The sequence below is a fragment of the Nerophis lumbriciformis genome, linkage group LG10 (genome assembly GCF_033978685.3).
Source record: "Nerophis lumbriciformis linkage group LG10, RoL_Nlum_v2.1, whole genome shotgun sequence".
NCBI lineage: Eukaryota > Metazoa > Chordata > Actinopteri > Syngnathiformes > Syngnathidae > Nerophis > Nerophis lumbriciformis.
In genome coordinates, this window is record NC_084557.2 from 51,075,694 (window position 1) to 51,103,520 (window position 27,827).

Here is a 27,827-nt window from a genome sequence, read left to right on the forward strand (position 1 = left end):
GTTAGATCCAATATGGACTGGACTCTCACACTATTATGTTAAATCCACTATGGACTGGACTCTCACTAATATGTTAGATCCACTATGGACTGGACTCTCACTATTATGTTAGATCCACTATGGACTGGACTCTCACTATTATGTTAGATCCACTATGGACTGGACTCTCACTATTATGTTAGATCCACTATGGACTGGACTCTCACACTATTATGTTAGATCCACTATGGACTGGACTCTCACTATTATGTTAGATCCACTATGGACTGGACTCTCACTGTTATATTAGATCCACTATGGACTGGACTCTCACTATTATGTTAGATCCACTATGGACTGGACTCTCACACTATTATGTTAGATCCACTATGGACTGGACTCTCACTGTTATGTTAGATCCACTATGGACTGGACTCTCACTATTTTGTTAGATCCACTATGGACTGGACTCTCACTATTATGTTAGATCCACTATGGACTGGACTCTCACTAATATGTTAGATCCACTATGGACTGGACTCTCACTATTATGTTAGATCCACTATGGACTGGACTCTCACTATTTTGTTAGATCCACTATGGACTGGACTCTCACACTATTATGTTAGATCCACTATGGACTGGACTCTCACTATTATGTTAGATCCACTATGGACTGGACTCTCACTATTATGTTAGATCCACTATGGACTGGACTCTCACTATTATGTTAGATCCACTATGGACTGGACTCTCACTATTATGTTAGATCCACTATGGACTGGACTCTCACTATTATGTTTGATCCACTATGGACTGGACTCTCACACTATTATGTTAGATCCACTATGGACTGGACTCTCACTATTATGTTAGATCCACTATGGACTGGACTCTCACTGTTATATTAGATCCACTATGGACTGGACTCTCACTATTATGTTAGATCCACTATGGACTGGACTCTCACACTATTATGTTAGATCCACTATGGACTGGACTCTCACTGTTATGTTAGATCCACTATGGACTGGACTCTCACACTATTATGTTAGATCCACTATGGACTGGACTCTCACTATTATGTTAGATCCACTATGGACTGGACTCTCACTATTATGTTAGATCCACTATGGACTGGACTCTCACTATTATGTTAGATCCACTATGGACTGGACTCTCACTATTATGTTAGATCCACTATGGACTGGACTCTCACTATTATGTTAGATCCACTATGGACTGGACTCTCACACTATTATGTTAGATCCACTATGGACTGGACTCTCACTATTATGTTAGATCCACTATGGACTGGACTCTCACTATTATGTTAGATCCACTATGGACTGGACTCTCACACTATTATGTTAGATCCACTATGGACTGGACTCTCACTATTATGTTAGATCCACTATGGACTGGACTCTCACACTATTATGTTAGATCCACTATGGACTGGACTCTCACTATTATGTTAGATCCACTATGGACTGGACTCTCACTATTATGTTAGATCCACTATGGACTGGACTCTCACTATTATGTTAGATCCACTATGGACTGGACTCTCACTATTATGTTAGATCCACTATGGACTGGACTCTCACACTATTATGTTAGATCCACTATGGACTGGACTCTCACTATTATGTTAGATCCACTATGGACTGGACTCTCACTATAATGTTAGATCCACTATGGACTGGACTCTCACTATTATGTTAGATCCACTATGGACTGGACTCTCACACTATTATGTTAGATCCACTATGGACTGGACTCTCACTATTATGTTAGATCCACTATGGACTGGACTCTCACTATTATGTTAGATCCACTATGGACTGGACTCTCACTAATATGTTAGATCCACTATGGACTGGACTCTCACTATTATGTTATATCCACTATGGACTGGACTCTCACTAATATGTTAGATCCACTATGGACTGGACTCTCACTATTATGTTAGATCCAATAAGGACTGGACTCTCACACTATTATGTTAGATCCACTATGGACTGGACTCTCACTAATATGTTAGATCCACTATGGACTGGACTCTCACTATTATGTTAGATCCACTATGGACTGGACTCTCACTATTATGTTAGATCCACTATGGACTGGACTCTCACTATTATGTTAGATCCACTATGGACTGGACTCTCACTATTATGTTAGATCCACTATGGACTGGACTCTCACTATTATGTTAGATCCACTATGGACTGGACTCTCACTATTATGTTAGATCCACTATGGACTGGACTCTCACTATTATGTTAGATCCACTATGGACTGGACTCTCACACTATTATGTTAGATCCACTATGGACTGGACTCTCACTATTATGTTAGATCCACTATGGACTGGACTCTCACTATTATGTTAGATCCACTATGGACTGGACTCTCACTATTATGTTAGATCCACTATGGACTGGACTCTCACACTATTATGTTAGATCCACTATGGACTGGACTCTCACACTATTATGTTAGATCCACTATGGACTGGACTCTCACACTATTATGTTAGATCCACTATGGACTGGACTCTCACTATTATGTTAGATCCACTATGGACTGGACTCTCACTATAATGTTGGATCCACTATGGACTGGACTCTCACTATTATGTTAGATCCACTATGGACTGGACTCTCACACTATTATGTTAGATCCACTATGGACTGGACTCTCACTGTTATGTTTATGTTTTCAAAATAAAAGCAGCACAGTTGTATTGCACGAGCGACATAGATGTTTTTTTAAACTTTATTTTGTGATTGCCGCTGTTCACATTCACTCACGCGCATACGTCCACACGGAAGTAATACAAATAACGCTTTTCAAAACAAAAGCAGCACCGTTGTATTGCACTCGACATAGATAGTTTTTTACATTTATTTTGTAATTTATGATTGGCCTCACGCGGGCCGGACAGGGACGCACAAAGGGCCGGATGTGGCCCGCGGGCCGCAGAATGCCCAGGTCTGCATTACACTATCACCTTGCACCTGCTGCCCCCACAGCAGCTGTATTTTACTCTGCATTACTTTTTAGCCTTTTATTTCCTACATTACTTTCTTGGACGGCGGAAAAGATCATCAGGACTCCTCTTCCTCCTATCCAGGAGATGGCAAAAAGCCGCTGCCTGACCAGGGCTCAGAAAATCTGCAGAGACTCCTCCCACCCCCAACCAAGGACTGTTTTCACTGCCGGACTCTAGAAAGAGGTTCCGCAGCCTCCGTAGCAGAACCTCCAGGTTCTGTAACAGCTTCTTCCCTCAGGCCGTAAGACTCTTGAACGCATCATAATAATCCCCTCAATTCCTCCCAAAAATGGATTAACTCGCTGGAATATAAAGACAATATAACATACATCCATAAACCTGGATGCATATGCAAAAGTGCAATATATTTATCCGTACAGTAATCTCCATCCATCTTCTTCCGCTTATCCGAGGTCGGGTCGCGGGGGCAGCAGCCTAAGCAGGGAAGCCCAGACTTCCCTCTCCCCAGCCACTTCGTCCAGCTCCTCCCGGGGGATCCCGAGGCGTTCCCAGGCCAGCCGGGAGACATAGTCTTCCCAACGTGTCCTGGGTCTTCCCCGTGGCCTCCTACCGGTCGGACATGCCCTAAACACCTCCTTAGGGAGGCGCTCAGGTGGCATCCTGACCAGATGACCGAACCACCTCATCTGGCTCCTCTCGATGCGGAGGAGCAGCGGCTTTACTTTAAGCTCCCCCCGGATGACAGAGCTTCTCACCCTATCTCTAAGGGAGAGCCCCGCCACCCGGCGGAGGAAACTCATTTCGGCCGCTTGTACCCGTGATCTTGTCCTTTCGGTCATAACCCAAAGCTCATGACCATAGGTGAGGATGGGAACGTAGATCGACCGGTAAATTGAGAGCTTTGCCTTCCGGCTCAGCTCCTTCTTCACCACAACGGATCGATACAGCGTCCGCATTACTGAAGACGCCGCACCGATCCGCCTGTCGATCTCACGATCCACTCTTCCCTCACTCGTGAACAAGACTCCGAGGTACTTGAACTCCTCCACTTGGGGCAAGATCTCCTCCCCAACCCGGAGATGGCACTCCACCCTTTTCCGGGCGAGAACCATGGACTCGGACTTGGAGGTGCTGATTCTCATCCCAGTCGCTTCACACTCAGCTGCGAACCGATCCAGTGAGAGCTGAAGATCCTGGCCAGATGAAGCCATCAGGACCAAATCATCTGCAAAAAGCAGAGACCTAATCCTGCAGCCACCAAACCGGATCCCCTCAACGCCTTGACTGCGCCTAGAAATTCTGTCCATAAAAGTTATGAACAGAATCGGTGACAAAGGGCAGCCTTGGCGGAGTCCAACCCTCACCGGAAACGTGTCCGACTTACTGCCGGCAATGCGAACCAAGCTCTGACACTGATCATACAGGGAGCGGACCGCCACAATCAGACAGTCCGAAACCCCGTACTCTCTGAGCACTCCCCACAGGACTTCCCGAGGGACACGGTCGAATGCCTTCTCCAAGTCCACAAAGCACATGTAGACTGGTTGGGCAAACTCCCATGCACCCTCAAGGACCCTGCCGAGAGTATAGAGCTGGTCCACAGTTCCACGACCAGGACGAAAACCACACTGTTCCTCCTGAATCCGAGGTTCGACTATCCGGCGTAGCCTCCTCTCCAGTACACCTGAATAGACCTTACCGGGAAGGCTGAGGAGTGTGATCCCACGATAGTTAGAACACACCCTCCGGTTCCCCTTCTTAAAGAGAGGAACCACCACCCGTACAGTAATCTATTTATTTAAAAACCCCGTTTCCATATGAGTTGGGAAATTGTGTTAGATGTAAATATAAACGGAATACAATGATTTGCAAATCCTTTTCAACCCATATTCAATTGAATATGCTACAAAGACAACATATTTGATGTTCAAACTCATAAACTTTTTTTTTTTTTTTGCAAATAATCATTAACTTTAGAATTTGATGCCAGCAACACGTGACAAAGAAGTTGGGAAAGGTGGCAATAAATACTGATAAAGTTGAGGAATGCTCATCAAACACTTATTTGGAACATCCCACAGGTGTGCAGGCTAATTGGGAACAGGTGGGTGCCATGATTGGGTATAAAAATAGCTTCCCAAAAAATGCTCAGTCTTTCACATGAAAGGATGGGGCGAGGTACACCCCTTTGTCCACAACTGCGTGAGCAAATAGTCAAACAGTTTAAGAACAACGTTTCTCAAAGTGCAATTGCAAGAAATTGAGGGATTTCAACATCTACGCTCCATAATATCATCAAAAGGTTCAGAGAATCTGGAGAAATCACTCCACGTAAGAAACCAACATTGAATGACCGTGACCTTCCATCCCTCAGACGGCACTGTATAAAAAAAAACGACATCAATCTCTAAAGGATATCACCACATGGGCTCAGGAACACTTCAGAAAACCACTGTCACTAAATACAGTTGGTCGCTACATCTGTAAGTGCAAGTTAAAGCTCTACTATGCAAAGCGAAAGCCATTTATCAACAACACCCAGAAACGCAAAGTGGAAAAGTGTTCTGTGGTCTGACGAGTCCACATTTCAAATTGTTTTTGGAAATATTCGACATCGTGTCATCCAGACCAAAGGGGAAGCGAACCATCCAGACTGTTATCGACGCAAAGTTCAAAAGGCAGCATGTGTGATGGTATGGGGGTGCATTAGTGCCCAAGACATGGGTAACTTACACATCTGTGAAGGCACCATTAATGCTGAAAGGTACATACAGGTTTTGGAACAACATATGCTGCCATCTAAGCGCCGTCTTTTTCATGGACGCCCCTGCTTATTTCAGCAAGACAATGCCAAGCCACATTCAGCACGTGTTACAACAGCGTGGCTTCGTAAAAAAAGAGTGCGGGTACTTTCCTTGCCCCACCTGCAGTCCAGACCTGTCTCCCATCGAAAATGTGTGGCGCATTATGAAGCGTAAAATACATGTTGAACAACTTAAGCTGTACATCAAGCAAGAATGGGAAAGAATTCCACCTGAGAAACTTCAAAAATGTGTCTCCTCAGTTCCCAATCATTTATTGAGTGTTGTTAAAAGAAAAGGTGATGTAACACAGTGGTGAACATGCCCTTTCCCAACTACTTTGGCACGTGTTGCAGCCATGAAATTCTAAGTTAATTATCATTTGCAAAAAATAAATAAAGTTTATCAGTTTGAACATCAAATATGTTGTCTTTGTAGCATATTCAACTGAATATGGGTTGAAAAGGATTTGCAAATCATTGTATTCCGTTTATATTTACATCTAACACCATTTCCCAACTCATATGGAAACGGGGTTTGCATATCTGCACCTTATTGCTAATTTATCCTGCACAACCATGAGCCAATGCAACGACATTTCGTTCTTATCTGTACTGTAAAGTTCGAATTTGAATGACAATAAAAAGGAAGTCTAAGTCTAAGTCTTGTTCCACAACGTGATTATTAGGGCCCGCAATGGCCCATTGCAAAATGGGACATAAGGACCTATTGTTATTGTAACGTTTTATTCTTTATTATTCTTCCGCCGCCTCTTTGAGCACTAATTTGACCCACTCAACATGCTTCAAAACTCACCATATTTTACCCACACATCAGGACCTGCGAAAATTGTCTTTTAATAAAAAAAACTGAACCGCAAAAATCAAAATTGCGCTCTAGCGCCCCCTAGGAAAAAAAAAAAAACTAGACTGCCTGTAACTCCCACTAGGAAGGTCGGAGAGACATGAAACTAAAATCTTTATGTAGGTCTGACTTAGACCTAGATTTCATAATGGTATATTCTCGGGCAAAAATCAACAGGAAGTTGGCAATTCCCCCTTCAAGACAAAAAAGTACTAAAAACAGTCACTTTTGCCTCTTTGAGCTGCAATTTGACCCCCTTAACATGCTTCAAAACTCACCAAACTGAACGCACACATCAGGACTGGCAAAAACTGTGATCTAATGAAAAAACCTAACCCCAAATTCAGAAATTGCGCTCTAGAGCAATTTTTGAATAAAACGGAGAAAAAACTGCTCCTCGGAAGAAAAAAATTACAAAACTGCCTGTAACTCCCACTGGGAAGGTCGGAGAGACATGAAACAAAAACCTCTCCGTAGGTCTCACTTATACCTACATTTCATAAATTGACAACTTCCAGCAAGAATCAACAGGAAGTTTGCTATTCCCCCTTCAACACAACATTTTTGTAAAAACCGGTCACCTTCCTTCAAAATCTATCTCCTCTGAGCGCGTTTGTCGTTTAGACTTCAAACTAACACAGGAGAGAGATTGAACCCTTGTGTATAAAAGTATAGAACAGCTTTTTTAATACCTGCTCCGGTTTTGATTTTATGACCCTTCAAAGACCCGCTGCACTGATGCTCCTGCGGTGCTGTTTTTTTAAGATGGCTGCTCAAAAGCAGGAAGCACCAACGTGCCCACACAATGCAGACAAGGTAGGTACACTAGACAAAAGTCTTGGGACACTTCAGACTAAAAGTAGACAAAAGTATTGGGACACTTAGGACTAGCACCTGCCAAATACGCGGGCCCGTCCAACGCTGCTTGCAGCTTTAATTGTAATTATTTTTGTCTGATCCTTTTGTTTTCTACTTTGCTTTTATCTTTATTTGTATTTTTTATAATTTATTTTCCATTTTCTATACTTGTTTTTACCACTATTTTACTTAATCGTGTCTTTTACTGCTGTGATCAGCACTTTGAGCTGCAATTATGTATGAAAAGTGCTATACAAATAAAGTTTATTATTATTTATTATTAAAGTGACTGGATATGCACGTTCTTATTCACATTTCTCATATTTGACATGTGAGGGGGATGTACAAAGTAAAAAGCAGAGGTGTGGACTCGAGTCACATGACTTGGACTCGAGTCAGACTCGAGTCATGAATTTGATGACTTTAGACTCGACTTGACAAAATGTAAAAAGACTTGCAACTGGACTTAGACTTTAACATCAATGACTTGTGACTTCACTTGGACTTGAGCCTTTTGAATTGACATGACTTGACATGACTTGCTACTTTCCCCAAAACCCAAAGATGAAAAAGTTATTCGGGAGCGCTCCGTATTTTTCATTGTGTACTTGTCTATCAGCGTTGCGTGTGTCAGCTGGTGTGGTCTCAGTACAACAGCCAATCAAATTAGATCTACTTTGTTTTCATCACACAGCATTCATCCAATCAAATTGCAGGACAACCAACGAAGAAGACATGTCCAAACCACACGCCAGTGAACAAAAAATGATACCTAAAATATTTTTGTTTGGGTATAAAAATTACGAGGTGGTCAACACAAAACGGTTTGCAGTATGCAACACATGCGGTTCGAAAATGACTGATGGAGAGGCAACAACTTCCAACTTCGTCCGGCATTTGAAGTTGCGCAAAGAACGGTAAGTTTTGAATGTAAGATAACGTTTATTGGCTAAGTAACGTGACTTTTATTTGCTGTGTAGTTAAATCAGTGAGGCTGTAAACTCACTGCTAACGTTATAACGTTATTGCAAACACGGGAATCTGTTGCAGTTCACTACCTTATTCATACTTTTTGTTCAGTGATTTTTTTTAAGCAGGGTTACGTTAGTCAATATATCACACGTAACGTTAGACGGCGGTCAGCAGCACCGCGTATTTTAGCCACCTAAAAAAAGACAAAAATAGTCAAATAAAGGTCAGTTAAAATGTATACTATATTATGAATATGTGTACCGTTTTAGCTAGCTTTCTGACATACTGTTGGTTGTTTACCTCAGTGGTCCCCAACCACCCGGTACTGGTCCATGGATCGATTGGTATCGGGCCGCACAAGAAATAAAATTTTTTTTTTTCTTTTTTTAATTAAATCAACATAAAAAACACACGATACACTTACAAGTAGTGCACCAACCCAAAACAACTCCCTCCCCCCTTTTGTTCTGGGCATTGAACATGAAGACTCTTCCTTCACTGTTACGAGTGGCCATGAGAGTCTTGGCAGTGCCTGCCTCCAGTGCTCCAGTGGAGCGAGTTTTCAGCCATGGTGGCATCATACTACGCCCCCATCGTGCACAAATGACTGACAGACTCTTGGCTAATTTGGTCTTTTGCAAATGCAATGCAGCATAGGGCCCTGACATATAAAAAGTACAACTTTTTTGTTATGTTCACGTATATGTCATGTTTTTTCAATGTTAACACTTTTGTACAAATAAGTACATTTGCACTTTATTTTTCAATGTGTTTGTTCTGTAAAGGAATGAGTTAATGTTTAAAATGACTGGTTAATAGTGCTATTATAAAGTGCAATGTCAGCACAATTTTCTTTCCTGCAATTTAAAATGCACTTGTTTTAATAAATAAATACAGCGTTTGAAAAGCATACACAATCTGTGTTAATATATTAGTCTGTGGTTAAAAGGACTTGAAAGGACTCGAAACTCAAAATGCAGGACTTAGGACTTGACTTGAGACTTTCCAGTCTTGACTTTGGTCTTGACTCGGGGCTTGCCTGTCTTGACTCGGGACTTGACTCGGACTTGAGGGCAAAGACTTGAGACTTACTTGTGACTTGCAAAACAATGACTTGGTCCCACCTCTGGTAAAAAGTAGTTACATTGCAGAGTTAATACGTGCTGAGTTATGATACAGATCGTGGAGAAGTCCCGCCCACTATCAATGGTCCAATCAGATGGCGGTATGTAAACCACTTCCTGTTTACTTCCGTGTTTGGGCTCAGTTGTCGGCTAGCAATGGTAAGCGCATCTTTTTCTTCATATCAATTAACATTATTTTCCAGTCACTGCTTGAAAATACATTTTCGCTACCTATAATGAATGTATGAAACGATATCGTACCGCTCAGACTACCGCTCATTTAGTCTTGTTTCGCGACTAAGCTAGTAGCTGTATTAGCATAGCTTGCTAGACGACGTTCATCTTGTGATGTGTTTCTCGCTCAGCGGTTCCGTTTCTGCGGGGATTTGGACTGCCCGGACTGGGTCCTTGCCGAAATCAGCACACTGGCAAAAATGGTAAATAATAGCAGGTTTTTTGTTTTGTGCTGACAATCGTCCATCCAGCCATCTTCTTCCGCTTATCCGAGGTCGGGTCGCGGGGGCAGCAGCCTAAGCAGGGAAGCCCAGACTTCCCTCTCCCCAGCCACTTTGTCCAGCTCTTCCCGGGAGACATAGTCTTCCCAACATGTCCTGGGTCTTCCCCGTGGCCTCCTACCGGTCGGACGTGCCCTAAACACCTCCCCAGGGAGGCGTTCGGGTGGCATCCTGACCAGATGCCCGAACCACCTCATCTGGCTCCTCTCCATGTGGAGGAGCAGCGGCTTTACTTTGAGCTGGCAGAGCTTCTCACACTATCTCTAAGAGAGAGACCCGCCACCCGGCGGAGGAAACTCATTTCGGCCGCTTGTACCCGAGTGTGGGGAGGCATGGCCGGCAGACCGACAGCGAGGCGGGACACGCCGGGGATGACTCCGAGATGGCGGCGAGGAGGCGAGGCGGGGCGCGCCGGGATCGGCTCCGGAATAAACGTCAGGTGCGTGGATCGCCCAGCTAGGCTCAATCCCGCAATCTCCTCTCACTCAAATGTGACAGACTCTTTCCGTCCGGGTTCCACTGACCACCAAAGATCGACATGACGGCAAGCAGATTGCGACTTTGCTTTATTATTTCAATAATGCTTCGTCTGTCGGGTCGCTTTTCAGCTCCTCCTCGCTCTGCTCGCTCCGCCTCCGGTGGTCCAGCCGAGTTGGCCGCCAAATTGTGGCGGTCTTGCTCCTCCGGGTCCGTCAGACAACCAATCATTGACATGCCAGGCTCTTCCAGGTTTACAAAAGGGTTTTATTTTACAATACAGGTAAAAGCCAGTAAATTAGAATATTTTGAAAAACTTGATTTATTTCAGTAATTGCATTCAAAAGGTGTAACTTGTACATTATATTTATTCATTGCACACAGACTGATGCATTCAAATGTTTATTTCATTTAATTTTGATGATTTGAAGTGGCAACAAATGAAAATCCAAAATTCCGTGTGTCACAAAATTAGAATATTACTTAAGGCTAATACAAAAAAGGGATTTTTAGAAATGTTGGCCAACTGAAAAGTATGAAAATGAAAAATATGAGCATGTACAATACTCAATACTTGGTTGGAGCTCCTTTTGCCTCAATTACTGCGTTAATGCGGCGTGGCATGGAGTCGATGAGTTTCTGGCACTGCTCAGGTGTTATGAGAGCCCAGGTTGCTCTGATAGTGGCCTTCAACTCTTCTGCGTTTTTGGGTCTGGCATTCTGCATCTTCCTTTTCACAATACCCCACAGATTTTCTATGGGGCTAAGGTCAGGGGAGTTGGCGGGCCAATTTAGAACAGAAATACCATGGTCCGTAAACCAGGCACGGGTAGATTTTGCGCTGTGTGCAGGCGCCAAGTCCTGTTGGAACTTGAAATCTCCATCTCCATAGAGCAGGTCAGCAGCAGGAAGCATGAAGTGCTCTAAAACTTGCTGGTAGACGGCTGCGTTGACCCTGGATCTCAGGAAACAGAGTGGACCGACACCAGCAGATGACATGGCACCCCAAACCATCACCCAACCATGCAAATTTTGCATTTCCTTTGGAAATCGAGGTCCCAGAGTCTGGAGGAAGACAGGAGAGGCACAGGATCCACGTTGCCTGAAGTCTAGTGTAAAGTTTCCACCATCAGTGATGGTTTGGGGTGCCATGTCATCTGCTGGTGTCGGTCCACTCTGTTTCCTGAGATCCAGGGTCAACGCAGCCGTCTACCAGCAAGTTTTAGAGCACTTCATGCTTCCTGCTGCTGACCTGCTCTATGGAGATGGAGATTTCAAGTTCCAACAGGACTTGGCGCCTGCACACAGCGCAAAATCTACCCGTGCCTGGTTTACAGACCATGGTATTTCTGTTCTAAATTGGCCCGCCAACTCCCCTGACCTTAGCCCCATAGAAAATCTGTGGGGTATTGTGAAAAGGAAGATGCAGAATGCCAGACCCAAAAACGCAGAAGAGTTGAAGGCCACTATCAGAGCAACCTGGGCTCTCATAACACCTGAGCAGTGCCAGAAACTCATCGACTCCATGCCACGCCGCATTAACGCAGTAATTGAGGCAAAAGGAGCTCCAACCAAGTATTGAGTATTGTACATGCTCATATTTTTCATTTTCATACTTTTCAGTTGGCCAACATTTCTAAAAATCCCTTTTTTGTATTAGCCTTAAGTAATATTCTAATTTTGTGACACACGGAATTTTGGATTTTCATTTGTTGCCACTTCAAATCATCAAAATTAAATGAAATAAACATTTGAATGCATCAGTCTGTGTGCAATGAATAAATATAATGTACAAGTTACACCTTTTGAATGCAATTACTGAAATAAATCAAGTTTTTCAAAATATTCTAATTTACTGGCTTTTACCTGTACAACGTGCAAAGTCTTTTAGGTGTTTTTCCACAGCTGTCTTTTTCTCAAGTGAGCATACAAATGGTTTTTCTCCAGTGTCGTGTCTCGCTCGCGCTCGTCTTCGCTCTCCACCATCAACAACACCTGCTCTCCTTCCCGACTGCTGCCTTTAACAGAGCGACAGGTGATCAGAAAAACACTCTCAGCTGTGTCATCTACACACCTGCCACTGATCTCGAAGCCGGTCCTGGCACGCCCCGCTTCGCTGCAGGTGCGCAGGCCACGCCCTCCCACATCGTGATCTTGTCCTTTCGGTCGTAACCCAAAGCTCATGACCACAGGAGAGAATGGGAACGTAGATCGTCCGGTAAATTGAGAGCTTTGCCTTCCGGCTCAGCTCCTTCTTCACCACAACGGATCGATACAGCGTCCGCATTACTGAAGACGCCGCACCGATCCGCCTGTCCATCTCACCATCCACTAACAATCGTGCAGCAGTTTATTTTGATACAAATCCTGCTGTCCTCTTTATTGCAGTCCAGTGTCAAGATGAAACTCCTCTGTGTTCAAGTGCTGAAGGGTTTGCTCGGTGAGGGCATTGATGTAAGTTTGACTGCGTCTTACATTCTTTTATTCACATTTCCCTAAAACTAACCTGTGCTTTATAAAAACCTTTCTAGTATGATAAGGTCACAAAGCTTACAGCGGATGCAAAGTTTGGTAAGGAATAAGAATCTTCTTTTCTGTTACTAAGATATGCACTCAGTATTGCAGATTGCTTGTAGAAAATACAAATGCTGTGTCTTTTGCTGCAATGTTTTCATGAAACAATATGAAAATGGATGGATGATTTTGTGCCAATCACTGTTGCAGAGAGTGGAGACATCAAAGCCAGCGTGGCCGTGCTCAGCTTCATTTACTCCAGCGCAGCCAAGCATGATGTTGACAGTGAATCTTTGTCCAGTGAGCTACAGCAGCTTGGTCTGCCTAAAGGTTGGTCTACTAAATGTTTGACGATTGGTACTCTATATTAGAGATCGACCGATTATCGGTGCCCAGGTTTGGCATTTTTACGTATATCTGTATCGGCCTCTTTTTATCTGTATCTGTATTTATTTATTTTTTCCACAACATAACTTACATCAGCAGATCCAATATATACAGTACAGGCCAAAAGTTTGGACACACCTTCAATGCGTTTTCTTTATTTTCAATAGGGGTGTAACGGTACGTGTATTTGTATTGAACCGTTTCGATACGGGGGTTTTGGTTCGGTTCGGAGGTGTACCGAACGAGTTTCCACACCAACATATTAAGTAGCCGTCACCGCTTCCTTCTGCCTCTGTCAGTCCTCTACACAGCACCCAGCATTGTCCCACCCACACAACCATCTGATTGGTTACACACAGAGCGGTAACAGCCAATCAGCAGTGCGCATTCAGAGCGCATGTAGTCAGTGCTTAGCGTTTAGCAGGTAATCATCAGGCAGCGGACTCTCCCCAAATGATAATAAACACCTCCCAGTCAACTACTAGTAACATCACTAGGAGCCTGTAGACCCTCTAGAAATATAAAAGGCAGCTCAGCTCGCTCTCAGTCCTGGCTTGAGGTGAAGGCTAATTCGCTTTTAGCGTAACGTTAGCTCATTTTGCGGTGTGTGTTACGGACAGCAAAGCCCTGTCTGTCTGTTATTTCACTTTACCTTTTTCTGTGTTGATTGAGCTGTGTTGAAGCAGCAAAAAAGGACATTATGTTAAATGAAGAGTTTCTGTCTCTGATAGTTGATATAATAATGTAAGTGCATCATTAAGCCTACATGAACTCCATGGTGTTCAGGGATGAATAGTCTCTCCTATTGCTATTGTACTATTTCTTCAGCCATAGTTACATTAATCATTAGTACCGGTAATGCAGCAGCCTAGTTTTGAATGGCAGGGTCCCTGCTATCACATGTTGATAAAAATATAACATTTACATAATAAAAATCAACTACAGGCTTCCCAAATGCTGTAATAAATTAAGCATGATGAGTTGACGTGAAACTGTTTAATGTTGCACTTTTTATATGTAGAAGAAAAGTTTTGTCATTTTATTTAATCTGAGCAACAACTTGAGGCAGTTTAATGTTGATTAACGTGGGCAGAATTATTATAGTGTTCCCTATGTTAAAAGGATAAAGCCATTGTTTACAAATTTGGTAAATAAATAACCAAAAAATTTATATTTTGTTGTTTTCTTACTGTACTGAAAATGAACCAAACCGTGACCTCTAAACCGAGGTATGTACCGAACCCAAATTTTTGTGTACCGTTACACCCCTAATATTTACATCGTAGATTGTCACTGAAGGCATCAAATCTATGAATGAACACATGTGGAGTTATGTACCGGTACTTAACAAAAAAAAGTGAAATAACTGAAAACATGTTTTATTTTCTAGTTTCTTCAAAATAGCCACCATTTGCTCTGATTGCTGCTTTGCACACTCTTGGCATTCTCTCCATGAGCTTCAAGAGGTAGTCACCTGAAATGGTTTTCACTTCACAGGTGTGCTTGAAACTCATGGAGAGAATGCCTAGAGTGTGCAAAGCAGTAATCAGAGCAAAGGGTGGCTATTTTGAAGAAACTAGAATATAAAACATGTTTTTAGTTATTTCACCTTTTTTTGTTAAGTACATAACTCCACATGTGTTCATTCATAGTTTTGATGTGACAATCTACAATGTAAATAGTCATGAAAATAAAGACAATACATTGAATGAGGAGAAGGTGTGTCCAAACTTTTGGCCTGTACTGTATGATATCAGTATTTAATATTTTTTTAAATAACAAGTCAAGTAGATAGTTATAAACTCTGCTCAAGCACCAGCCTGTTTCATACACATACCTGCCAACTACTCCGGTTTTCCCGTAATTAGTACGGTTTTCATCAACCTATTCCGGGTTACGGTTGGAGTGATAAAAAATACGGTTTTTCATTAATTAAATTTTTTTTTTTTTTTTTTTAAAGTTTTATTCACGAAATCGCGTAACAACAATGACAATCGACACTGCTTCCCGTAACTTCCTATCGAGCCATTCCGAATGCCATGCGGGAGGCTATTTATAGCACCGCTGCCAAGCACGTTGTCACTGTTTCCAAACGAGCGAACGATCATGGAATCAGCCGGAGAAAAATCGCAAACGAGTCTTAAACCGAAAAGAAAACTGCAGTCATTCCGTGAAGAATATTCAAAAGCCTATCCGGGAATAATTATCCGTTCCAAAAAGGGTGAAAACTACGCGAATTGCACCTTGTGCAGACAAGATTTTTCGATCGGACACGGAGGAATTAGCGATGTAAAAGACCACGTTGGGACAAAAAAACACAAGTCTAATGCCGTTGCTAGCGATACAAGTGGAAAACTTTCAACGTTTTTCGTCGCCCAAACAGATTCTTTGGATGTGATAAATGCCGAAGTTTTATTTACGGAGGCAATAATTGAGCAAACAAAAAGGTAATGACACCAATGTTATCTATTGGAATCGTTTAGTACTGTTATACTGTTAAAAGTGTTTATACTATTTATTCTTTCAAGTCCAAGTTGAAGAAATCTTGTTAAATGTTGACAGCATAACTACCAAAATACAGAAGTATGTCCTTAATATTTTTGCAGTGCTATTTCTGTTGAAAAGTTCAAATGATTACATTAGAGATGTGATGTGCCACTTTTCAAGTGTCTGATGGCTTAAATTCATTTTCATGAATTTTTCATATTTTGAATTCTTTTGAAAGGCTTACAAAAAAACTACATTTGAATTGTAATTCCATGCTATTGACAGGACTATTAATTTTAATGAAGTTAGCTTACCATGTTTACAGTATGATAATTGTGATAGAAATGTGAATTTTAGGCACAGAATATTTTTTACAATTGAACAAGGCAGTAGATTATACAAGCTTGGACAGAAAGTTAATAATGACACCAATTTTTTTTTTTATGGAATTGTTTAGTACTGTTTTGCCATTTGTTTACTGTAAAAAGTGTTTATACTTTCAATTAACAAATGGAAGTCTTGTGAAAGGTTGACAGGATAACTGGCATTAACTGTCAAAATAATTTCAAACTATTGAAGTTAGCTTACAGAATAAACATGTCAATCAACCCATATGATTTTTGCTGTAATATTTTTGTGTTTTGAAAAGTCACTGACTGATAGAAAAGTGATGGTTTTAGCAACATTTTAACCTGTCTGAATGCAATCAATCATTTTGCGTCGGCCTGAACCCCCCACCAGGACTTTGTCCTGGACCTACCGGGGCCTGCGGCCCCTGGACCCTGGCTACTAGGTTTTTCTGATTTCAAAAGTTGGCAGGTATGCATACATGAGAAGAGTTGCCTTTTTTTTTTTACTGCAGAGCTTACTCCTATTCCCCCCCAGAAAAACGTTCAATATTTACTAAGAGACCAATTAAAGACGGGGAGTTTTTGCAGTTAATTTGCTGATTAGAGCGTGCAAACTTTTTGTATGATTTGTGCAGGATTCTGGACATTACACTATTATAGGGTGGAGGATGTTTACTTAGGGATGGGAATCGAAAAGCGGTTCTGATTCAGAACCAGTTCCCAATGTATCAATTCCCTGGAATCGCTTGCCATTTTGTCAACCGATTGCGTAAACGGTTCTTTCGGGTGAGGATGACGTCATCACGCAACGTGCGTAGTGACGTCAGACGGTGCCAGAGAGCAACAGGGCGTAACCATACCATACCATACCATACCAACTTTATTTATAAAGCCCTTTTAAGACAAGCACAGTTGAAAAACAAAGGGCTGTACACCACAAAGAAACGGAGGTAAAGGACAGACTAAAAAATAACATTTAAAACAGAAATAAAAATACACATTTAAAAAGCAAATATAAATTACCCTAAGAACAGTTTTGTTAGATAAAAACAGTTTAAAAGTTAAAAACAGTTCAAAAAGTTAAAAGCTAAAAACAGTTTAAAGTCTCATGCTGGGTTAAAAGCCAGTGAATAAAAATGGGTTTTAAGAAGGGTCTTAAAAATAGCCAAAGAAGGGGCCTGTCTCACATGGAGAGGGAGATCGTTCCAGAGTTTGGGACCCGCAACAGAGAAAGCTCTGTCCCCTCTGAGCTTGCGCTTTGTTTTGGGTACCTCCAGGATCAGCTGATCAGCTGACCTGAGGGAGCGGGTGGGGGCAAAAAGGTGGAGCAGCTCAGAGAGATACGGTGGGGCAAGACCACGTAAGGATTTAAAAACGAGTAAGATCATTTTAAAATGGACTCTAAAAGACACAGGCAGCCAGTGGAGGGAGACTAAAACAGGAGTAATGTGCTCTCTTTTTCTTGTGTTAGTTAAAAGTCGGGCAGCTGCATTTTGGACCAGCTGCAGACGTGAGAGGGAGGATTGATTTATTCCAAAATACAAAGAGTTACAGTAATCCAGCCGAGATGTAGTAAAGGCATGGATTACTGTCTCTAACTGTTGCCTAGAAAGAAGGTTTTTAACCTTGGCCAGCTGACGTAAATAAAAAAGCTGGCTTTCACCACTGTGCCAATCTGACGGTCCAATTTAAAATCATAGTCAATACGAAAGCCCAGGTTGGTGACCATGGGCTTAACGTGCAAAGCCAAAGGGCCAAAGTCAACAGCGAAAGAAGCGCTCCGAAGTTTTTACTGACACTTTACAAAAAAAGATTGCAACAGAGCTCCTTGTAATAACTATGGTATAATAATGTGATAATGAAGTCATGATAATTGTAGCTATTTCATCAAAAGGACATACGAGCAATACGCTGAAACATTTGAACATACAGCATGCAATCAATTCATTTAGAAAGGCGCCGATCTCATCCCAGGCAGCAGCAGTCATCTGACGTAAATACAACAGGTACTAATAGCACCTATATTGTTCGCGCTAGTACCTGTTCAATTCAAAAGGAATACCTTCTCATTCATGAGGAGACGTATTCTGACTGGAAAAGTAATAGCTCCAGTTCACCGCGGCAGGAAGGAGTTCCACTCAACCAGGAACGACCAATGTCACCGAGCAGTGACTACGTTTATTGTCAAAAGCTTACAACAATTTGCCACGTAGATGCTCCTTTGGCAGGTTTTTTGATTGATTGATTGATTGAAACTTTTATTAGTAGATTGCACAGTACAGTACATATTCCGTACAATTGACCACTAAATGGTAACACCCCAATAGGTTTTTACACTTGTTTAAGTCGGGGTCCACGTTAATCAATTCATGGTACAAATATATACTATCATCATAATACAGTCATCACACAAGTTCATCATCAGAGTATATACATTGAATTATTTACATTATTTACAATCCGGGTTGTGGGATGTGGAGGGTTTGGTTGATATCAACACTTCAGTCATCAAAGGAAAGGACATTGAAACAGTGTAGGTGTGACTTGGTAGGATATGTACAGCAAGTAGAGAACTCAGTGAGTTCAGATAGCATAAGAACATGTACCGTATTTTTCTGACTATAAGTCGCAGTTTTTTCATAGTTTGGCCAGGGGGTGCGACTTATACTCAGGAGCGACTTATGTGTGAAATGATGAACACATTAGCGTAAAATATCAAATAATATTATTGATCTCATTCACGTAAGAGACTAGACGTATAAGATTTCATGGGATTTAGCGATTAGGAGTGACAGATTGTATAGCATGTTCTATATGTTATAGTTATTTGAATGACTCTTACCATAATATGTTACGTTAACATACCAGTTGGTTATTTATGCCTCATATAACGTACACTTATTCAGCCTGTTGTTCACTATTCTTCATTTATTTTAAATTGCCTTTCAAATGTCTATTCTTGCTGTTGGCTTTTATCAAATACATTTCCCCAAAAAATGCGACTTATACTCCAGTGCGACTTACCGTATTTTCCGCACTATTAGCCGCACCTAAAAACCACAAATTTACTCAAAAGCTGACAGTGCGGCTTACAACCCGGTGCGCTTTATATATGGATTAATATTAAGATTCATTTTCATAAAGTTTCGGTCTCGCAACTACGGTAAACAGCCGCCATCTTTTTTCCCCGTAGAAGAGGAAGTGCTTCTTCTTCTACGCAAGCAACCGCCAAGGTAAGCACCCGCCCCCATAGAACAGGAAGCGCTTCTTCTTCTACTGTAAGCAACCACCCGCCCGCGTAGAAGAAGTAAAAAGCGCGCGGATATTACGTTTCATTTCCTTTGTGTGTTTACATCTGTAAAGACCACAAAATGGCTCCTACTAAGCGACACGCGTATAACGCAACAGCGCTAGCAAGCGAACTTCACCTGGATGATTTTAAAGGTGGTGCTTCTTGGTGTTTCCGGTTCATGAAAAGACGCAATCTCTCCATCCGCACACGGACTACTATTTCACAGCAACTGCCTAAAGACTTTCAAGAAAAGCTGGCTACTTTCCGTGCATATTGTAAAAACAAGATAGCTGAAAAAAAGATCCGGCCAGAGAACATTATCAACATGGACGAGGTTCCACTGACTTTTGATATTCCTGTGAACCGCACTGTGGATACAACGGGAGCACGTACGGTGAATATTCGCACCACAGGGAATGAGAAGTCATCCTTCACTGTGGTTCTAGCTTGCCATGCTAATGGCCAGAAACTTCCACCCATGGTGATATTCAAAAGGAAGACCTTGCCAAAAGAGACCTTTCCAGCCGGCGTCATCATAAAAGCTAACTCGAAGGGATGGATGGATGAAGAAAAGATGAGCGAGTGGTTAAGGTAAGTTTACGCGAAGAGGCTGGGTGGCTTTTTTCACGCAGCTCCGTCCATGTTGATATACGACTCCATGCGCGCCCACATCACGCTGGTTTTTAATATATTATTAAAGTTTGACTGACCTATCTGACTGTTTTTTTGACATTCCTTTAGCGCAGTTAGATGCGGCTTACAACACGGGGCGGCTTATAGGTGGACAAAGTTTTGAAATATGCCGTTCATTGAAGTCGCGGCTTATAACCCAGGGCGGCTTAATACGGTATATGTTTTTTTCCTTCTTTATTATGCATTTTTGGCCGGTGCGACTTATACTCCGAAAAATACGGTATATACATTTGATTATTTACAATCCAGGGAGGTGGGATGTGGAAGGGAGGGTGTTAGTTTAGGGTTGAAGTTGCCTGGAGGTGTTCTTTTAGTGCGGTTTTGAAGGAGGATAGAGATGCACTTTCTTTTACACCTGTTGGGAGCGCATTCCATATTGATGTGGCATAGAAGGAGAATGAGTTAAGACCTTTGTTAGATTGGAATCTGGGTTTAACGTGGTTAGTGGAGCTCCCCCTGGTGTTGTGGTTATGGCGGTTAAGGAAGTAGTTTGACATGTACTTCGGTATCAGGGAGGTGTAGCGGATTTTATAGACTAGGCTCAGTGCAAGTTGTTTGACTCTGTCCTCCACCCTGAGCCAGCCCACTTTGGAGAAGTGGGTAGGAGTGAGGTGTGATCTGGGGTGGAGGTCTAGAAGTGATCTGACTAGCTTGTTCTGGGATGTTTGGAGTCTAGATTTGAGGGTTTTGGAGGTGCTAGGGTACCAGGAGGTGCATGTTCAATTGTACATAGTCAGAGAAAAATTGCATGTTTATCCTCCAACATTTTCCTCATATTTTACAGGTGGAGCTCATAAAATGAGAATATCGTGCAAAAGCTCATTTATGTCAGCAATTCAACTTCAAAAGTGAAACTAATAAATGATATCCACTTATCACTTAAAGTGAGATATGTCAAGCCTTTATTTATTATCCTTTTGATGATCTTGGCTTGCAGTTTTTGAAAACCACACATTCTCTGAGATTCTAAATTGAATGTTTTCATTAGCTGTAAGCCATAATCATCAAAGTTATATAAAAAGAAGGCTTGAAATATCGTGTGTTGCCTGTTAGGAGCCCATGTCATTATATTACTTTCATCTTGTAAATCTAAACAAACCTTTGAACATTATATTTCCTAGGCAGATTACAAAGATTGTTAAATTTAAAAAAAGGTTACATTCTGTTGTAATTTCCACATATGTTTTCTTTTGTTAAATTCTACAGAGTAATGCATTTATTTTCAAAATATTTGTTCTGTGCAATGTGCCTTTAAGACCTCACTGGTGGCTTTGTAAGGTCATGGTAGCTCTAAACAAAACAAAATTAATCGTAATCCACCTTTTAGTTGTTTTTTTCTCCAAATAAGAATGGATAAGAGAACCGATAAACAGTGTTGGAAAGTAACGCGTTACTGTAGCGCCGTTACTATCGGCGGTAACTAGTAATCTAACGCGTTATTTTTTATATTCAGTAACTCAGTTACCGTTACTACATGATGCGTTACTGCGTTATTTTGCGTTATTTTTTATGTAGTATCGGCTAGAAACTGAGAAGATCTGAGTGTTGCAGCGCTGCTGAAGAGGCGACAAAAAAGAGGCGTGCCGCGCGCTGTCTGTGTGTACGTGTGTGTGTGTGTGTGTGTGGGAGGGGGCGTGTCTGTGTCTACTATCAAGACGTCATGGCGAACCCCGAAGCCGAGTTTCTTAAAATGGAGATATTTTCAGTACGTTTCTTTTATCGACCACAAAGAAAAGAACATTTTAGTTGAATGTAAGTTTCAAATATGCTGAAACAGCTACAAAAGCAACATGCTTCGACGAAGCTAGTAAAGAGACACACACTTCACCTCCACCTCCAACAGCGGCTGGATTTTAATGAGGCACTGCACACTGAAGGTACACACACTCTGTCAATTCTCTTATATACTCTTTCATTTTAGACTTTTAGAGTGTTTGATTATCACTTCACTCTAAATGTTTAGACTATAAAGTTCACAAACCTAAAGAGGGATGCTAGTGGGCCAGACTAATATTTCCTTTTCTCTAAACTAAGTGGGGAAATGTGTAGAGTGTTCTGGGCTTCAGACATGATTTTATTTCACAATTCCTTGAGAGAAAAAAACGCCTGGTTAGGCTTTATGTATGTAGTGTGTGCCTTTCTTGTTTTACAGCTATGTTGTTATTATGCTGTTTGTTACTTATGTATGTTAAGTTGCAGCTATTTAAAATAGTTTTGTCAATTTGTTCTGGTCTGAAACAAATTGGCCCTTTGAAACATATCTTTGTCTTTGTGTGTTGTATGTAGAGCACATTGCTTAGCAGAGTTCAGTGATGCAAATGCATGTCAAGTTGATCAACACATTGTATTATTCTCCAGTGCAATAACAGTACTAAAATGAAGGCTAAAAGGGCATTAAATGGGGCCTTAAAAAAATAAAAATAAAATATATAAGTAACTAAATAGTTACTTTTCACAGTAACGCATTACTTTTTGGTTTAAGTAACTGAGTTAGTAACTGAGTTACTTTTGAAATAAAGTAACTAGTAACTGTAACTAGTTACTGGTTTTCAGTAACTAACCCAACACTGCCGATAAAGAACCGAATCGTTTAGCAGAATCAGAACCAAAAACATCTTATCAATTGCCAGCCCTGTTTACTCATTATTAACTGTTACGTCATAATGAAGAAATCTGCGTTCAAAGAACTCCGGCTTATTAGTGATTCCCAGAGCCAAAAAAAAGTCTGCGGGCTATAGAGCGTTTTCTATTCGGGCTCCAGTACTATGGAATGCCCTCCCGGTAACAATTAGAGATGCTACCTCAGTAGAAACATTTAAGTCCCATCTTAAAACTCATTTGTATACTCTAGCCTTTAAATAGCCCCCCTGTTAGACCAGTTGATCTGCCGTTTCTTTTCTTTTCTCCTCTGCTCCCCTTTTCCTTGAGGGGGGGGGGCACAGGTCCGGTGGCCATGGATGAAGTGCTGGCTGTCCAGAGTCGGGACCCGGGGTGGACCGCTCGCCTGTGCATCGGCTGGGAACATCTCTGCGCTGCTGACCCGTCTCCGCTCGGGATGGTGTCCTGCTGGCCCCACTATGGACTGGACTCTTACTATTATGTTGGATCCACTATGGACTGGACTCTCACAATATTATGTCAGACCCACTCGACATCCATTGCTTTCGGTCTCCCCTAGAGGGGGGGGGGTTACCCACATATGCGGTCCTCTCCAAGGTTTCTCATAGTCATTCACATCGACGTCCCACTGGGGTGAGTTTTTCCTTGCCCGTATGTGGGCTTTGTACCGAGGATGTCGTTGTGGCTTGTGCAGCCCTTTGAGACACTTGTGATTTAGGGCTATATAAATAAAGATTGATTGATTGATTGATTGATTGATAATGACACGTTAGCACATATTGGTAACACGACTTTCATGGTCTTGTGCCAGAGTACATCTCTGACATGTACTTTTCTGTAAAACATTTTGTGAGTTGTGCTCCATAAATAAACTCGCCTCGCCGTGCCTACTACTAATGTTGTTTAACGTTTTGAGACGCCTTTGTGATTAATCAAAGCAACTCTTTTAGAACACACAACAGGGCTGTGCAAGTCGTATGAAGAGAAACACACTGCAGTGCAGGACAAACTAAGAGAGACCAGCTTGAGATGTAAGTACAACATTGATGTGGATCTTACTGTGGAGTGTTGTCTGGTGACATTTGCCGTGTGCTTCATTTCAGTGGGAAGATTGGAGGCCGTTTCCTGGCGCGTGGACTACACTCTCAGCTCCAGCGAGCTGAAGGAGGTCAATGAGCCAGTTGTTCAGCTGAAGCTGCAGACTCAAGGAGCAGAGTCAGGCTCCTCAGAAACCACTGTAGTCTCACTTTCTGCAGACAAGTTCAGAGTCTTGCTTTCAGGTTTGTTGTGCATCCATTCTTTATAACAATGTGCGATACCACTGATTTTCTTTCCAATTCGATACAGAGAAAAAGTCAAAACATTTTGTGCAAATATGTCTAATGTGTCTGGTAAAATTTAAAAAATATTGTATTTCAAAGACATGCACCTGGGGATAGGCCCCTCCCACCTCCAAAGACATGCACCTGGGGATAGGCCCCTCCCACCTCCAAAGACATGCACCTGGGGATAAGTTGATTGGCAACACTAAATTGACCCTAGTGTGTGAATGTGAGTGTGAATGTTGTCTGTCTATCTGTGTTGGCCCTGCGATGAGGTGGCGACTTGTCCAGGGTGTACCCCGCCTTCCGCCCGATTGTAGCTGAGATAGGCTCCAGCGCCCCCCGCGACCCCTAAGGCAGTGGTTCTCAAACTTCTTTTGTCATCCCCCACTTTGGACAAGGGGGAGTTTTCAAGCCCCACCACCTGCCCCCATCGCCCCAACAGAGCGCTAATGCTAAGCTTTAACATTTTCAAATTTATTGAACATCAAGTTGTATACATTCAAACTCAATAACATAAAATAACATCAAGTTCAATAATAAATAAAATAACTGTGCAGCTGTGGTATAACTTGCATCAAGTTCAATAATAAATAAAACACAAGTGTTATAACTTGCATCAAGTTCAATAATAAATCAAAAAAGTGGTATAACTTGCATCAAGTTCAATAATAAATCAAAAAAAGTGTTATAACTTGCATCACGTTCAATAATAAATCAAAAAAAGTGTTATAACTTGCATCAAGTTCAATAATAAATCAAATAAAAGTGTTATAACTTGCATCAAGTTCAATAATAAATCATAAAAAGTGTTATAACTTGCATCAAGTTCAATATTATAATATTAATATTATATAATATTATATATATTATATTATATATACATATATATATATATATATTATAATATTATATTAATATTAATATAAAGCCTACAGTAAAAATAAGTACCGGTAATTTCTATTTATTTATATAGCGGATTTCACAGACAGAATCACAAAGTGATTTACAGTGTGTATAGAAAATGAAAGCATAGTAAAAAAAAAAATCTAAGAATATAATAATTAAAAAAAATTTAAAGTGAAATTTCCTCCCGTTCCTCGCGCCCCACCTGTCATGTCTCTATTCCCCACCAGTGGGGCGCGCCCCACACTTTGAGAAACGCTGCCCTAAGGGAATAAGCGGTAGAAAATGGATGGATGGATGGATGTATTTCAAGTAGAGATGTCCGATAATATCGAACTGACGATATTATCGGCCGATAAATGCTTTAAAATGTAATATCGGAAATTATTGGTATTGGTTTCAAAATTATCGGTATCGGTTTCAAAAAGTAAAATGTATGACTTTTTAAAAGGCCGCTGTGTACACGGCCGTAGGGAGAAGTACAGAGCGCCAATAAACCTTAAAGGCACTGCCTTTGCGTGCCGGCCTAATCACATAATATCTACGGCTTTTCACACTCACAAGCGAATGCAAAGCATACTTGGTCAACAGCCATACAGGTCACACTGAGGGTGGCCGTATAAACAAGTTTAACACTGTTACAAATATGCGCCACACTGTGAACCCACACCAAACAAGAACGACAAACACATTTCGGGAGAACAGCCGCACCGTAACACAACATAAACACAACAGAACAAATACCCAGAACCCCTTGCAGCACTAACTCTTCCGGGACGCTACAATATACACCCCCCGCTACCCCCTACCCTCCATGCCCCGCACCTCAACCCCGCCCACCTCAACCTCCTCATGCTCTCTCAGGAAGAGCATGTCCCAAATTCCAAGCTGCTGTTTTGAGGCATGTTAAAAAAAAGAATGCACTTTGTGACTTCAATCATAAATATTGGCATTTTTTCCATAACTTGAGTTGATTTATTTTGGAAAACCTTGTTACATTGTTTAATGCATCCAGCGGGGCATCACAACAAAATTAGGCATAATAATGTGTTCATTCCACCACTGTATATATCGGTACCGCTTGATATCGGAATCGGTAATTAAGAGTTGGACAATATCGGAATATCAGATATCGGCAAAAAAGCCATTATCGGACATCTCTAATTTCAAGTGTTGCTGCTCTTAAGGGGAATTCTCTTCAAACAAAATAAAATCACAGGGCGTAAAAAATGAGGGCGTTATCTTATTTCTTATATTCTATTCTGAAGTAGTCTCTCTAATACCCTACAATAAAAGGATAAATACACTTGCTGTTTGTGACTCATTTTAATTGTCCGTCATTATATTAAATAAACAAATGACAGACTGAATGACTGAGTGCCGCCGCGCTTACCACCAAGGCAGAAGAAAAAGTAGTTCCTACCAATTGCGTTTCCTTTAGAAAAGTCTTCAATGATGTATTTACTTTACACTGTTCCTGTTAGGATACATTATCTCAAAAGTATTGATATTTTGATATGAGAATCAATGTTAGAGCATAAAGATTAGGGCTGCGAATCTTTGGGTGTCCCACGATCCGATTCAATATCGATTTTTGGGGTCACGATTCGATTCAAAATCGATTTTTTTTTTTTATTCAACGTGATTCTCGATTAAAAAAGGATCATTTCCCGATTGAAAAGGATTGTCTATTCATTGAATACATAGGATTTCAGCAGGATCTACCCCAGTCTGCTGACATGCAAGCAGAGTAGACAGCTTTTATAATTGTAAAGGACAATGTTTTATCAACTGATTGCAATAATGTACATTTGTTTGAACTATTAAATGAAGCAAAAATATGACTTATTTTATCTTTGTGAAAATATTGGACACAGTGTGTTGTCAAGCTTATGAGATGTGATGCAAGTGTAAGCCACTGTGACACTATTGTTCTTTTTTATTATAAATGTCTAATGATAATGTCAATGAGGGATTTTTAATCACAAATGGTAACTAATATTGATACTGTTGTTGATAATATTCATTTTTGTTTCACTACTTTTGTTTTGTTGTGTGTGGTGTTTGTGTCTCCTCTCAATTGCTCTGTTTATTGCACTTCTGAGTACTAGTCGGGTTTGCTTTTGGAATTGGATTGCATTGTTATGGTATTGCTGTGTATTGTTTTGTTGGATTGATTAATAAATAAATACAAAAATTAAAAGAAAATCGATTTTTGAAAAATGAGAATCGATACTGAATTGTACAACGTGAGAATGGCCATTTGAATTCGAATCGTTTTTTTCCCACACCCCTAAGAAAGATCTGGTATCGGCGGTATTACTATTTCAGTATCAATCCACACATCACACACTCTTAATGCCACCAGTTGTGGTTTAATATTTCTATTTTATGTGCTTTTTTCAGAGCTTAAACAAGCCCAGACAATGATGAAGGCTCTACAATGATCAACAGTTTGAAGACAAATGCTGAAAGTGCCATTTATACATGTTTGGAATATTGTTTTTCTTATAAAATGGAGTTTTGTTGATGATGCTAAATGTAGTATTTAGATCATAATTCCGTGTTATGTAACTCCTTTAAATTGTAATAAAAAAATGTGTTCAACGGGTTGTACTGCGGATAACTACACTTCCCATCATGCA

General features: G+C 41.2%; 1 protein-coding gene across 2 annotated transcripts; it reads left to right on the top strand.

The window, feature by feature from the left end:
• The first annotated feature begins 9,711 nt into the window (after positions 1 to 9,711).
• commd4 (COMM domain containing 4) lies at positions 9,712 to 27,789 on the top strand. 2 transcript variants are annotated; one of them, XM_061969462.2, is made up of 8 exons: positions 9,712 to 9,779; positions 9,986 to 10,057; positions 13,001 to 13,066; positions 13,144 to 13,183; positions 13,337 to 13,456; positions 23,905 to 23,985; positions 24,058 to 24,234; positions 27,589 to 27,789. In XM_061969462.2, the coding sequence occupies exons 1-8, from the start codon at positions 9,777 to 9,779 to the stop codon at positions 27,627 to 27,629; spliced, it is 600 nt and encodes a 199-aa protein (XP_061825446.1). In that variant the 5' UTR covers positions 9,712 to 9,776; the 3' UTR covers positions 27,630 to 27,789. The 2 variants fall into 2 exon arrangements, with proteins under 2 accessions (XP_061825446.1, XP_061825447.1); XM_061969463.2 differs by lacking the exon at positions 9,986 to 10,057 and having other exon boundaries at positions 9,721 to 9,779.
• The last annotated feature ends 38 nt before the right edge of the window (positions 27,790 to 27,827 follow it).

What these genes read in the sequence shown, in the direction of transcription:
- commd4 (XM_061969462.2), top strand. An exon ending in TGCTCGGTGAGGGCATTGAT is followed by an intron (nt 13,067 to 13,143) that starts GTAAGTTTGACT and finishes AAACCTTTCTAG; the next exon opens with TATGATAAGGTCACAAAGCT. An exon ending in GCAGCTTGGTCTGCCTAAAG is followed by an intron (nt 13,457 to 23,904) that starts GTTGGTCTACTA and finishes CAACTCTTTTAG; the next exon opens with AACACACAACAGGGCTGTGC.